This window comes from Bombina bombina, chromosome 6, assembly GCF_027579735.1.
Source record: "Bombina bombina isolate aBomBom1 chromosome 6, aBomBom1.pri, whole genome shotgun sequence".
Lineage (NCBI taxonomy): Eukaryota > Metazoa > Chordata > Amphibia > Anura > Bombinatoridae > Bombina > Bombina bombina.
In genome coordinates this window covers 118,789,995-118,806,401 of record NC_069504.1, presented here as the reverse complement: position 1 = coordinate 118,806,401, position 16,407 = coordinate 118,789,995, and the positions used below count along the sequence as shown (strand labels likewise).

The window sequence follows — 16,407 nt, the reverse complement described above, 5'->3', positions numbered from 1 at the left end:
ACAAATTTACATGTAAAATAAACCCTAACCTAAGTTACAATTACACCTAACACTACACTATAATTAAATTAATTACCTAAACTAACTACAATTAAATACAATTACATTAAATAAACTAATTACAAAAAAAAAAAACACTAAACTACAGAAAATAATAAAATAATTTCAATTTTTTAAAACTAATTACACCTAATCTAATCCCCCTAATAAAATAAAAAAGCCACCCAAAATAATAAAAATCCCTACCCTATACTAAATTACAAATAGCCCTTAAAAGGGCTTTTTGCGGGGCATTGCCCCAAAGTAATCAGCTCTTTTACCTGTAAAGAAAGATACAATACCCCCCAACATTAAAACCCACCACCCACACACCCAACCCTACTCTAAAACCCACCCAATCCCCCCTTAATAAAACCTAACACTACCCCCTTGAAGATCACCCTACCTTGAGATGTCTTCACCCAACCGGGCACAAGTGGTCCTCCAGACGGTCCGAAGTCTTCATCCTATCCGGGCAGAAGAGGACCTCCAGACTTGCAGAAGTCTTCATCCAGGCGGCATCTTCTATCTTCATCCATCCGGAGTGGAGCGGGTCCATCTTGAAGACATCCGACGCGGAGCATCCTCTTCGTTCAACGACAACTGGAACAATGACGGGTCCATTAAATGACGTCATCCAAGATGGCGTCCCTTCAATTCCGATTGGCTGATAGAATTCTATCAGCCAATCGGAATTAAGGTAGAAAAAATCCTATTGGCTGATCCGATCAGCCAATAGGATTGAGCTTGCATTCTATTGGCTTTTCCAATCAGCCAATAGTATGCAAGCTCAATCCTATTGGCTGTTCTTATCAGCCAATAGGATTGAACTTCAATCCTATTGGCTGATTGCATCAGCCAATAGGATTTTTTCTACCTTAATTCCGATTGGCTGATAGAATTCTATCAGCCAATCGGAATTGAAGGGACGCCATCTTGAATGACATCATTTAAAGGACCCGTCATTGTTTCAGTCGCCTTCGAACGAAGAGAATGCTCCACGTCGGATGTCTTCAAGATGGACCCGCTCCACTCCGGATGAATGAAGATAGAAGATGCCGTCTGGATGAAGACTTCTGCCCATCTGGAGGTCCTCTTCTGCCCAGATAGGATGAAGACTTCGGACCGTCTGGAGGTCCACTTGTGCCCGGTTGGGTGAAGATGTCTCAAGGTAAGGTGATCTTCAAGGGGGTAGTGTTAGGTTTTATTAAGGAGGGATTGGGTGGGTTTTAGAGTAGGGTTGGTTGTGTGGGTGGTGGGTTTTAATGTTGGGGGGGTATTGTATTTTTCTTTACAGGTAAAAGAGCTGATTACTTTGGGGCAATGCCCCGCAAAAAGCCCTTTTAAGGGCTATTTGTAATTTAGTATAGGGTAGGGATTTTTATTATTTTGGGGGGCTTTTTTATTTTATTAGGGGTATTAGATTAGGTGTAATTAGTTTAAAAAAATTGTAATTATATATATATATATTACAGGTAAATTTGTACTTATTTTAACTAGGTAGTTATTAAATAGTTAATAACTATTTAATAACTATTCTACCTAGTTAAAATAAATACAAGGTTGCCTGTAAAATAAAAATAAACCCTAAGATAGATACAAATGTAACTATTAGTTATATTGTAGCTAGCTTAGGGTTTATTTTATAGGTAAGTATTTAGTTTTAAATAGGAATAATTTCTTTAATTGTAGTAATTTTATTTCGTTTTATTTAAATAATATTTAACCCCTTAATGACCGGACCATTTTTCAATTTTCTTACCCTTAATGACAATGGCTATTTTTACATTTCTGCGGTGCTTGTGTTTAGCTGTAATTTCCCTCTTACTCATTTACTGTACCCTCACATATTATATACCGTTTTTCTCGCCATTAAATGGACTTTCTAAGGATACCATTATTTTCATCATATCTTATAATTTCCTATAAAAAAAATATAAAATATGAGGAAAAAATTAAAAAAAACACACTTTTTCTAACTTTGACCCCCAAAATCTGTTACACATCTACAATCACCAAAAAACACCTATGCTAAATAGTTTCTAAATTTTGTCCTGAGTTTAGGAATACCCAATGTTTACATGTTCTTTACTTTTTTTGCAAGTTATAGGGCCATAAATACAAGTAGCACTTTGCTATTTCCAAACAACTTTTTTTCAAAATTAGCGCTAGTTACATTGGAACCCTGATATCTGTCAGGAATACCTGAATATCCCTTGACATGTATATATTTTTTTTTAGAAGACAACCCAAAGTATTGATCTAGGCCCATTTTGGTATATTTCATGCCACCATTTCACCGCCAAATGTCATCAAATAAAAAAAAAAGTTCACTTTTTCACAAATTTTGTCACAAACTTTAGGTTTCCCACTGAAATTATTTACAAACAGCTTCTGCAATTAAGGCACAAATGGTTGTAAATGCTTCTTTGGGATCCCCTTTGTTCAGAAATAGCAGACTTATATGGCTTTGGCATTGCTTTTTGGTAATTAGAAGGCCACTAAATGCTGCTGCGCACCACACGTAAATTATTCCCAGCAGTGAAGGGGTTAATTAGGTAGGTTGTAGGGAGCTTGCAGGGTTAATTTTAGCTTTAGGGTAGAGATCAGCCTCCCACCTGACACATCCCACCCCCTGATCCCTCCCAAACAGTTCTCTTCCCTCCCCCACCCCACAATTGTCCCCGCCATCTTAAGTACTGGCAGAAAGTCTGCCAGTACTAAATAAAAGGAGTTTTTCTTTTTTTTAATAAAAAAAAATAAAATGTTTTAGCTGTGATGGACCCCTGCCTTAGCCCCAACCTCCATGATCCCCCCCCCAGCTCTCTAACCCTCTCCCCTACCTAATTGCCGCCATCTTGGGTACTGGCAGCTGTCTGCCAGTACCCAATTTGCCCCAAAAACAAGTGTTTTTTTTTTGCAATTTTTTGCAATTTTTAATGTTTTCTGTAGTGTAGCAGCCCCCCACAATACCCCAACCCCCTCCCCCTCCCAGATCCTTATATATTTATTTATTTTTAATTCTTTTTTCCCCCCTCTTCCCTTCTCATTGGTGTCAGTGGCCAGCTAATCGCGCGCGCACGAGCGCCCCTGCGCGCCCCCCCGCGCGCGCACGCGCGCCCCCGCACACTCCCGGCACCCGGCGTGCACATAGCACTTACAGGAACCGGATGCCGGGTAGCGATGGGCCGCCCTCCCGCCTCCCTGATATGCTCCCACCCACCAACGAACCGGCACCATCGCTACCGGTGCAGAGAGGGCCACAGAGTGGCTCTCTCTGCATCGGAGTCTTCTGAAAAGGTATTGCAGGATGCCTCCATATGGAGGCATCACTGCAATACCCTGAGAGCTGCTGGAAGCGATTGCGATCGCTTCCAGCACTCTCTTAGACAACTGACGTACCAGGTACGTCTATTGTCATTAACTGGTTGTTAATGCATGACGTACCTGGTACGTCAGTTGTCATTAAGGGGTTAAGTTAGGGGGGGTTAGGTTTAGGGTTAGACTAAGGTTTAGGGGTTAATACATTGAATATAGTGTTGGCGACGTTGGGGGCGGCAGATTAGGGGTTAATAAATGTAGGTAGGTGTCGGCGATGTTAGGGATGGCAGATTAGGGGTTAATAAAATGTAACTAGTGTTTGCGAGGCGGGATTGTGGCGATTTATGGGTTAACATATTTATTTAAGTGGCGGCGATGTCTGGTCGGCAGATTAGGGGTTAAAATTTTTATTGAAGTGCAATGTGGGGGGGCCTCGGTTTAGGGGTTAATAGGTAGATTATGGGTATTAGTGTACTTTTTAGCACTTTAGTTAAGAGTTTTATGTTACGGCGTTAGCCCATAAAACTCTTAACTACTGACTTTAAAATGCGGTAGGAGTTTTGACAGGAGAGGCTGTACCGCTCACTTTTTCCAACAATCGTAATACCGGCGTTAGGAAAATCCCATTGAAAAGATAGGATACGCAATTGACGTAAGGGAATTTGCGGTATGTTAAAATTGCGGAAAAAAAGTGAACGGTACACTTGTACCTGACAGACTCGTAATACCAGCAGGCGTTAAAAAGTAGCGTTGGGACCCCTCAACGCTGCTTTTTAAGGCTAACGCAAGACTCGTAATCTAGGCGAATGATTCCCATGCTGTTATTTACCATACATGCCATATAAAATAACAAAAAATAATGTCATGTCATTATTATGGTGGTGTTTTTTCCATATTAATATTTCTGCAACCTTAAGTTATGTTCCAAAAAAAGTTTGGTCTGCTGAAATTAAGTATGATTTATATGCGCTGATTTTGTAAAAATGCCAAACAACTAAAACCATCTCTAGCACAGGAGTGTGAAACAGTTCAGCACAGAGAGAGTTAAATTCTGAGTACTAATATGACGTGTACACACACACACACTACACACAGACATTCATTTTTATGATTCATTTAAAAAAACAAATGCTTAGAAGATCAAGTTCTCTACATACTGACTACTTTAGTTATTCACATCAACAGTGAAAGTATCTCCAAAGCGTATGACATGGCTTTGTGTCAGCGACGAGCATTACAAAAGAAGTAACTGATGTTTTCATTTGTATGTGATAAGATTTCTCGCATCTTAAGGTTTATCTGAACAATTGCTGCCAGTGTCAAATGACATGTGAAACCTTAAAGTCTACAGTTAACTTTTAGTGCACAAGACAGGACCCGTCCAGAAAGGATGAAGCCTGCAGGGGAATTCATAGACAACCTGAAAGTATTTGCCTCCAGGTGTAGCATTGGACTATTTTTTACAACATTGAATCAAATTGCTTCATCTTGTTAAATCTGTTTATATTCTTTTAAAAGCTGTCACATTATTGGTTTTACAACAACAAACAGAGTTAAATTTAAATTGAAAAGAGAAATGTAAATGACCGGAAACTACATAATACTAATAAACACTTATTTTAGTATTTACTTTCATTACATTTGGTTTCTTCCTAAACCAGATCTTTTAAATATGTTTATTTTTAGCTTGTGATGATGGTTAATCTAGCATCACATTTCAAAGTGAAATTCTTATATATATATTCATCACGGGATACGATTACAGAAAAAAAAAAATGTTTGGAAAAAGCAAATGTTATTGTAGGGCACTGCATTCAGTTTAACCAAATAGTTCCAATTTTAAATATTCTACAGATTAATTGCATGATCTAGCCTCCTTAATTATTTTAGGGATTTAAGGATGCAGCATTGCCTTTGTTGTAACAAATAGCAAGAGAGATACTTGTATGTTAATCTGTCTGAAACACATATGATGATCTGCTTCTAATAGCAAATAATATATCCAAATTATATATTTAACTAGTTTTGATTCCATGATTCTTTTTGTAGTACACATCATTAAAGGGACATAAAACCCAAAATATGTCTTTCCTGATTCAAATAGGAACAGTGTTTTTATTTGCTTCTATTGTCAGTGTTTTTATTTGCTTCTATTGTCAATTTTTCTTTGTTTTCTTGTTATCCTTTGTTGAATAGCAGGAAGGTAAGTTCAGGTGGGTGCATCTGTTTGCTTCACAATATGGCAGCTGTTTTGCAACATTATACATTAGCAAGAGCACTAGATAGTAGCACTATTTCCTGTCATGTAGTGTTTCAGACATGTGTACGCTGCCTATCTAGATATCTCTTTAACAAAGAATAATAAGCAAATTTGATCATTTAAGTAAACTTAAAACTTTTTTTTTAAATTGTATTCTCTATTTCAATAATGAAAGAGATATTTTGGGTTTCATGTCCTTTAAGAATAGAAGAGAGAGAGGGTGATATGATAGAAGACAAATATGCCAATACTTTAGAAACGTTTGTATATATATATTTTGAAATATTTATCTATCTATCTATGATCCAAACAATAAAATGCTTTCTGGACTTATTAAATAATTTTAAAACATTTTTGGGGTTACCTCTGTCCTCATAAAACATTCATTAAGTAAAGAAAGTATTTAATGAGTCTGGAGAGTGCCTTCTTGTTTGCATCATATACTAAATTGTTTGAAGGGCAGCCCGGGAGTTGTGCATCCACCAATCCATACATCCATATGTCTATATTTCTATCTTCTAGTATCTGTACATTACATTCATCTGCCTTTGTAACCAATTACTACATCATAACAGTAAAATATAGCGTATTCATCTCTTTAACATTTAGTTAATTTTAAGTGATTGTAATTCTTAGTATTAAATAGTTATTGCAACTTTAAAATTTCCTATACTCTAAGTGTTGATTTTTTTTCCTTAACAAGCACTGATAAGTCTTTTGAGAGCTCAGGAGACTTGTGAAAGTGGTTCGTGTCATCCTACAATTGGGGATCTTCTATTGGGAAGAAGTAACCAACTCACGGCTTCTTCAACTTGTGGACTTGATGAACCTCAGAAGTACTGCATCATTAGCTACCTGGAGGTTAGTATTTAATTAACACCATTACTCTAATCATAACTAATGTTCAACAAAGCATTTTCTGTAGCTAGTTATATTTTCTAGTGTGATACCACAAGTTTATTAAATTGTGGGTGATTAATTCTGTTATGTGTGTATACATTTTAGGATATAGTTTTACTCTCCCTACATCCTGGTTTTTGTTGACACTGTTTTACAGCTAATGATAAATAGTCAGTCAGTCAAATTTACAAATGGGTTTAAAATAGAGCACAATTGATTGGTAATCCATAGCTTTTACATAAAAAAAGGATTACGCATTTCAACCATGGTTTATGTAAACACTTTTCAATAGACTAACTAAGTATAGCAATAACAAATATTAGTTTAATTTAGTAGCGATTGCAAATGGTATACCATTAGTAAAATTCTAGTTACTGTGCCAAATAAGATCTCATAGTTTAAAACAGTGATGGCCAACATCTTGGCATATGGGGGCTGCATGTCAATATTTTAGAAGGACCGCATCCAAATTTATAGCTATTATTCACACAAACTGCGCTAGAATATTTAGCACGACTTGAGACTTGATGTAAAGTGTAAGGGTTAAAAAAAATGCTCAAAAAACCCCCATCAATGTATACACTTTTTAATAAAAATATTTAAAATTAATATTAATAACATTTTATTTTGAGCCCAGTAAGCATGGGAGTGAAAACATAATCGAATGTGCCACTTGTAATCTAGCCCTTGTTGGGAGCTGCAAAGCTAAAGGAGGAGTGCGCTGCATGGCCGCTCCTGCCATCCTGCCACACAACCCCTACTGACCAACCACTAAACTTCTGCCTCACTGTGGCACGCTGAAAGCTATAAGACTGTGCTGTGTGGCTGCATCCCCCACTCCCTGCCACTTTGTTCACATTATTCTTTCCCTCCTCTGGGCTAGATTATGAGTGGAGCACAATCTTTTGCACCTGAGCGAAAAGGGGTATATCGCAAGGGTTTTTACTTGTCGAGCTTACTGCTCATATTTCGAGTTAAAAATAAACACGATCACAAATTATAATGCACACAAAAGTTATAAAAGGCTTTGACATAGACATACATACATGAACATGTTTACAAATGTACATGTATATATATATATATATATATATATATATATATGTGTGTGTGTGTGTGTACATATGTATTTATGTATTTATATGTGTATATATGTATTTACAGACATATATACACATATAAACACTTAAATATATCTATACATACAGGGAGTGCAGAATTATTAGGCAAGTTGTATTTTTGAGGATTAATTTTATTATTGAACAACAACCATGTTCTCAATGAACCCAAAAAACTCATTAATATCAAAGCTGAATAGTTTTGGAAGTAGTTTTTAGTTTGTTTTTAGTTATAGCTATTTTAGGGGGATATCTGTGTGTGCAGGTGACTATTACTGTGCATAATTATTAGGCAACTTAACAAAAAACAAATATATACCCATTTCAATTATTTATTTTTACCAGTGAAACCAATATAACATCTCAACATTCACAAATATACATTTCTGACATTCAAAAACAAAACAAAAACAAATCAGTGACCAATATAGCCACCTTTCTTTGCAAGGACACTCAAAAGCCTGCCATCCATGGATTCTGTCAGTGTTTTGATCTGTTCACCATCAACATTGCGTGCAGCAGCAACCACAGCCTCCCAGACACTGTTCAGAGAGGTGTACTGTTTTCCCTCCTTGTAAATCTCACATTTGATGATGGACCACAGGTTCTCAATGGGGTTCAGATTAGGTGAACAAGGAGGCCATGTCATTAGATTTCTTCTTTCTTGCCAGCCACGCTGTGGAGTACTTGGACGCGTGTGATGGAGCATTGTCCTGCATGAAAATCATGTTTTTCTTGAAGGATGCAGACTTCTTCCTGTACCACTGCTTGAAGAAGGTGTCTTCCAGAAACTGGCAGTAGGACTGGGAGTTGAGCTTGACTCCATCCTCAACCCGAAAAGGCCCCACAAGCTCATCTTTGATGATACCAGCCCAAACCAGTACTCCACCTCCACCTTGCTGGCGTCTGAGTCGGACTGGAGCTCTCTGCCCTTTACCAATCCAGCCACGGGCCCATCCATCTGGCCCATCAAGACTCACTCTCATTTCATCAGTCCATAAAACCTTAGAAAAATCAGTCTTGAGATATTTCTTGGCCCAGTCTTGACGTTTCAGCTTGTGTGTCTTGTTCAGTGGTGGTCGTCTTTCAGCCTTTCTTACCTTGGCCATGTCTCTGAGTATTGCACACCTTGTGCTTTTGGGCACTCCAGTGATGTTGCAGCTCTGAAATATGGCCAAACTGGTGGCAAGTGGCATCTTGGCAGCTGCACGCTTGACTTTTCTCAGTTCATGGGCAGTTATTTTGCGCCTTGGTTTTTCCACACGCTTCTTGCGACCCTGTTGACTATTTTGAATGAAACGCTTGATTGTTCGATGATCACGCTTCAGAAGCTTTGCAATTTTAAGAGTGCTGCATCCCTCTGCAAGATATCTCACTATTTTTGACTTTTCTGAGCCTGTCAAGTCCTTCTTTTGACCCATTTTGCCAAAGGAAAGGAAGTTGCCTAATAATTATGCACATCTGATATAGGGTGTTGATATCATTAGACCACACCCCTTCTCATTACAGAGATGCACAGAGATGCACATCACCTAATATGCTTAATTGGTAGTAGGCTTTTGAGCCTATACAGCTTGGAGTAAGACAACATGCATAAAGAGGATGATGTGGTCAAAATACTCATTTGCCTAATAATTCTGCACTCCCTGTATATAGACGTATATGTAAGTGCATTGGAGTCTTTTGCCGTTAAGTAAATGAAAACATGTAAAAGCATATTTATGCAATATTGGTTTTTGATAAAAGTTTTAACTATGTATTTACTGATAATATTTCACATTTCAATGTTTTACGCGTAGCAGAATATGTTCTATGTATTTTTAAATAGATATTCATATATACTGTATATATATATATATATATATATATATATATATATATATATATATATATCTGCGTATCTATACCAAAATAGAAATGCAAATGCAAATCAGCACACCTTACAAAATTATTTTATTTATATTACTTCTTAGGGGTGCAGGCAACCGACCAAATAATTACACAAAATAGAATATTGCCGCTTATCCACTTCTATATTATCAAAGCATTTAAAATAATGCAAAAAATAACCTAAGCTCATATTTTAAAATTGGGATCTTAGTCACATAATATGGCTATATTTTGCTTAAGACAGTCACCAACTTACAAGGTGTCCCAATGTTGACTGGTCTTAACACTGCAATGTGCTGCCTTTCTGGGCTGAAACATTCCTGCTTTAGCTATGCATTTAAGAATGAGCCTCTCTGGCTTTATACACACTTCCAATGTACTATAATGAGAGCACCTGAGCAACTCGGTGGGGTGCTATAAACCATATCTATCTATACCTATATATAATTATCTATATATATAGGTATAGATATACATTGTACCAAAATACCATCAGATATATGAAGAAATATGTATTTATGTAAAAAAAGAAAATATTCTGCTATGTGCAGAACATTGGAATGTGAAATATTATTTTTTTCATGTCAGGTTAGCGCACATGAGAATATGTGATTGTGTTTGCACGAAATTGGGTTTTTTTTCCACTTTTTTCTACATTGACTTCCATGGGGGAATACGTGAACGTGCATGCAATATTCTAACTTTGGATTTTTGGGCTCTTTGGGTTATCAGTTTACTTTCAACTCATAAAATGAGTGCAACCCGACGAGCACAAAGATCTTACTTCTCCACTCGTAATCTGGCCCTCTGTTTTGACAAGACACTCAAAAATGGGCCTGTGAGCTGCCAGGTGGTCTTCACTGGTTTAATTAAAAGGACTGTGTGTGTGTTAAATATACTGTCTTTAAACAAGATCATTTGATCAAAAACTAATTATCTATTACATTTCATATGTGTAGAATGCATCCAATGACAAATTTAGATGAAATCATTGGAAATAGAAAAACAGTGAAACTGTATTGCAATGCAAATGGTATGAATTTGAAAAACTACGGTACTAGCGATAAACATATGAGTCTGCATAACATTTAATTATTATTATTAGCAGGTATTTGTATAGTGCTAACAGATTCCGCAGCCCTATAAATATAGTCAGTATACAGGATAACATTTATAGGGATCAAATGGGTAGAGGGCCCTGCCGAGAGTTGCACTGTTGTAGTCGGCTCTTATGAGGGTGATCTGCAAACAGCTGGGCTCATAGGCTTACATTCTAAGGGGTTCAAGGGAAAGCAATGGAGGTAGGAAAGGTTAGTGTAGGTTGTATGCATCCCTGAATAGTAATTTAATTACTGAATTTAATGTACTTGGATTGCGCTACACATGTTTTGCTTAAGATTGTCTTAACTTTTAAATTTAATTTGCATTTTATTTATTTATTAAACAAATATTTGAGTTTCTTTTTTAACTGAGAGTTTAAACTATACTGTTTTGTTTACCTATAATCCATCAATTTATTTATTTGTGTGTATGTATGTACAGTATGTGTGTGTGTGCATGGGATTGTATGTGTTTGTGTGTGTGTCTATGTGTGTTTGTGGATGTGCACAGGACTGTATATGTGTGTGTGCATGTGATTGTATTTATGCAAGTGCATGTGCCTATGTATGTTTGTGTGTGTGCACAGAACTGTATGTGTGTGTGTGCATGTGATTGTATGTATGCAAGTGTATGTGTCTATATCTGTTTGTGTGTGTGCACAGAACTGTATGTATGTGTGTGCATGTGATTGTATGTATGCAAATGTATGTGCCTATGTATGTTTGTGTGTGTGCACAGAACTGTATGTGTGTGTGTGCATGTGATTGTATGTATGCAAGTGTATGTGTCTATATGTGTTTGTGTGTGCACAGAACTGTATATATGTGTGTGTGCATGTGATTATATGTATGTAAGTGTATGTGTCTATATGTGCTTGTGTGTGTGTGCGCAGAACTGTATATATATGTGTGTGTGCATGTGATTGTATGTATGCAAGTGTATGTGTCTATATGTGTTTGTGTGTGTGCACAGAACTGTATGTATGTGCATGTGATTGTATGTATGCAAGTGTATGTGTCTATGTGTGTTTGTGTGTGTGCATAGGACTTTATGTATGTGTGTGCACAGAACTGTATGTGTGTGTGTGTGCATGTGATTGTATGTATGCAAGTGTATGTGTCTATGTGTGTTTGTGTGTGTGCATAAGACTGTATGTATATGTGTGTGTGCATTTGATTGTATGTATGCAAGTGTATGTGTCTATGTGTGTTTGTGTGTGTGCATAGGACTTTATGTATGTGTGTGCACAGAACTGTATGTGTGTGTGCATGTGATTGTATGTATGCAAGTGTATGTGTCTATGTGTGTTTGTGTGTGTGCATAGGACTTTATGTATGTGTGTGCACAGAACTGTATGTGTGTGTGTGCATGTGATTTTATGTATGCAAGTGTATGTGTCTATGTGTGTTTGTGTGTGTGCATAGGACTGTATGTATGTGTGTGTGCATGTGATTATATGTATGCAAGTGTATGTGTCTATGTGTGTTTGTGTGTGTGCATAGGACTGTATGTATGTGTGTGTGTGTGTGTGTGTGTCTTTTACTTAGTGCATACTGGGATTTCTAAATTTCGCATGTACGGGCATGTCATTGGTAAAGTAGGACAAGTATGCGATTTAGTTAATTGGTAAGGTGAGTGATTTTAATGACCACCAGATAAGTATGGCATGTTTCTGTAACTCAAAATTCTGAACTCTAAGAAGAGTATTGTAAAGCTAGAACATTAAAACATTATTTTATAATGTTGATAAGGCAGTTTTGCAGTTGCAAAATGTAAAGAAATAAAGCAACCCTTCGTAGTAGCCAAAGGGTTAAAAAATAAACAACACCGTTTTTTGCTCATGTGTACAAGTTATAATGTTCTGTAGCAATTTAACAGAAATCTGTATAGTCCATAACTGTGAAATAAGATGCATGTAATAATCAGCGTTGTCCCTTTATTTAAAATATTGCAGGCAACATGGAGTTTATATTATCTATTTAACTTTCCAAGACTCCAGCAGCTGCAAACTATCTATTTATTATCTATTTAAAATAAATTAAGTTGCTAAAAAAATTGCTAGATATTAGAAAAATAGTTTCTGTTTATTTGTACTGATTTACCAAATGTCTACAATAGCAAATGACCCAAAATGCCTACGTCTGTGGGTTTTTATTCGGCTCTAACTTTTTTTACCGAACTGCCAACTCTGAAACCGCCATAAACACAATTTTAGATATACAGCATGTATCTATATATAGTTTAGATTAATTAAACCTACATTCAGTGCTATTGTATTTTCTTGGCAGTAGGCTGGACAGATATTTGCATGGAAACTCAAGAAAACTCAACACATGACCAGGAAATCCAGAAGTTGCAATCAGCAGTTGCTCAGATTTATTTTTATATCATACCCACATTTTTAACAATCTCCGCTTTGACTCTGAAAAATTGTTATCACTTTGTTATTTTTTCCAATATCAGGAAAGAAATTTGAAACATTTGGATCAACCACAATTTGACAGAATTAACTGTCACAGAAAGAAATATTATATGCAAATAGGTTCTATTTGCCTATGAATTTGAGTCAAAGTGGAATATTTTTAAGTTTAATGTAACTTTGTATTAGTAATTTTTCCCCCTAAAATATTAGTTTTTGGGGAAAAAGTATTAATCCTTAAACTCAGTATGGTAAAAACTAAACAAAATGTGTTGATAGTAATTTATAGATTTTTTGATGTGCCATTACATATTAAAATGCTGTTTTATTGTACTTTTCTTAAATAAACTATATATATATATATATATATATATATATATATATATATATATATATATATATATATATTGTGATGCAGTATACAGAATTTAGATGTTATCAGAAATTATAAAGAAATAAAATCTAGAGGGTTTTTTTTTGGGGGGGGGGTTTGGTAACGTGTACAATATTATACATTTGAATTTGTTGTGTCTGCAACCCTCGGTGTCACATGGTCTTCTCACATCCTATATAATATAATTATGTATTGTGTTACCATCTTTAAAGGGATATTAAGCAGTAAATGAATGCTCAATATTATTATATATTCGAAGCAAAACTTAGCCTGACAACAATATGTAGATGCATTTTTTAATTATATTAAGGGCCAGATTACAAGTGGCACGCTAACAGTTATGTGCAAGCAAAAAGGGGCTTATTGCAGTTGTTTGTGTGCATTGGATGTAGCGCTCCTATTACAAGTTGAAAGTAAATGTGATCGCTTGAGCACAATTGAAATTAACGCACGTCGGGATATCGATTCCTCAGAGCTCTGGTTGACTGTCTATATATGTGTATATATGTATTTACAGCCATATAACAATTTCAAAAGAGTTAAACAGCAAAGCAGAGTAGCGGATAGCGTGAAGTCAGGCTACCAGGAGCCTGAATTGCAAAGTCTGAGCAGTACTTACTCACACACAACTCCCAGAGACTAGAAAGCCATCCTCATATAAACAAGCCAGCAAGCAAGCAAAGTAAAGGTGAGTCGAGCGGCGTCGCAACAAACAGGGGAGGATTTAACTGTCACCTCTTACCCCGTAAGCGCCTGCAACTCTGTTAAACTGGTTCGCTTCCAAAGGAACAGAGGACGCCCAAACGATCACACCTGCATCCACCGTTACCAAACGATCAAGGGCTTGTTACGCTACCATACGCAGCAGAGGTACGTCATCAATAGGGGAGGAGTAGGTCCGCGATCCAATGCAGCCCCGTGGAGGAATCCTTAGACGGTGGTGGGTAGGCAGACAGAAGTACAAAAGGTTGCCAAGGATGAAATGTATAAAAAGTAACTTTTATTTGAAAAATCCATAAAAACAGGAACAATAGATCCCAGGGGGGGAACAGATAATACGAGAGGGGTAAGCAACAGGCTTACGCGTTTTGGCCAAGAAGGGCCGTAGTCATAGCCTAATAGTTACAAATCTGAACTCCCATTTTAAAAGGATTAAGATAATCTGATTGGCTAATACAGATACACCCCTCTCTTGGTTTAAAGAGACATACTGTTTATAACAATATAATAATCAAATGGCAACAATATTGGCAACATGGTTATAATTGAGCTACTTAAACTTTTAAATATTTGATAGATAGGATACAATAAATAACCAATGTAGAAACCGATACAAGTAGCTACAGGATAGTGCATAATACCGTGAATGAATGAAATGTACAACTATACAAACACTATATGTATGACTGATATAAATACATGCATGGATACAGCTGATATATTTACAAGTGTATAAATATATAAAAACATAGGTGGAAATGAGTATAAAAACATAATGGAGATTATTCCCAGTAGTTAATCAGATCGTAGTCTGAATTAAGACCACTGGGATATTGGGTATTGAGTTTAAAAACCCAAAACATCTCACGTTTATTAAGTAGCTTAAGTCTGTTTGTGCCAGACTTTTGCGAGGAGACTTTCTCAATTACACACCACCTGAACGTACTCAGATCGCTATTATGTTTGGAAATAAAATGTTGTACAATACGTGATGTAGATTTACCTATGTGAATGGTAGAGAAATGTTCCCTTATTCTAGAGGACACGTCCCTAGTGGTGAGTCCAATGTATTGCAGATGGCAAGCATCACATGTTATTAGATAGATTACAAATGTGCTGGTGCAGTTGTGACAACCATATATCTGGTAAGTCTCTCCAGTGACCATCGAATTGAATGTATTAGTAATTTGTGCATGGTCACATGGTTTGCACTTTCTGTGCCCACAACGAAACATGCCATGATGTAATAACCAGGAGCTTGTATGCCTAGGGCTGACACTTGTAAGTTTAGTGGGTGATACAATGTTGCCAATAGTCTTACATTTACGATAGGAGCATCTGAGGCCCTGTTTAACAGTGTTTTGCAGTTTGTCATCAGCATAAAGTAAAGAAAAATGTTTTTTAACAATTTTGCAGATCTCACCATACTGAGCACTATATTCAGTTACAAAGGTGATACCCTTGTGACACTTTCTTTTGTTAGATGAATTATCTCTCAACAGTAAATTCCTATCAAGTCTGTCAACTTCATCTCTAGCCCTATTAATGACCCCACCTTTCGTTTTCAAGGTGAACTTCGTTCTTTGGTAGATGATGGAATAGAATTGGGATTTCTTGACTCTGATACTGCTAAATTTCTTATCATTGAGTCACCTCGCGTCCCTCTGTTCCATCATCTGCCAAAGGTGCACAAAGGTCTAACCAATGTGGTGGGTCGTCCCATAGTTAGTGGTATTAATTCCCTAGGCATACAAGCTCCTGGTTATTACATCATGGCATGTTTCGTTGTGGGCACAGAAAGTGCAAACCATGTGACCATGCACAAATTACTAATACATTCAATTCGATGGTCACTGGAGAGACTTACCAGATATATGGTTGTCACAACTGCACCAGCACATTTGTAATCTATCTAATAACCTGTGATGCTTGCCATCTGCAATACATTGGACTCACCACTAGGGACGTGTCCTCTAGAATAAGGGAACATTTCTCTACCATTCACATAGGTAAATCTACATCACGTATTGTACAACATTTTGTTTCCAAACATAATAGCGATCTGAGTACGTTCAGGTGGTGTGTAATTGAGAAAGTCTCCTCGCAAAAGTCTGGCACAAACAGACTTAAGCTACTTAATAAACGTGAGATGTTTTGGGTTTTTAAACTCAATACCCAATATCCCAGTGGTCTTAATTCAGACTACGATCTGATTAACTACTGGGAATAATCTCCATTATGTTTT

The 16,407-nt window shown here is 36.7% G+C and overlaps 1 protein-coding gene across 1 annotated transcript in view; it reads left to right on the top strand.

Moving 5' to 3' along the window:
- LOC128662698 (laminin subunit beta-4-like) overlaps window positions 1-16,407 on the top strand; it is a 315,199-nt gene that overhangs the window by 42,164 nt on the left and 256,628 nt on the right. The window contains exon 3 of the mRNA XM_053716585.1: window positions 6,324-6,481. Coding sequence (XP_053572560.1) covers window positions 6,324-6,481 — 158 coding nt within the window. The remainder of the gene's footprint in view (window positions 1-6,323; window positions 6,482-16,407) is intronic.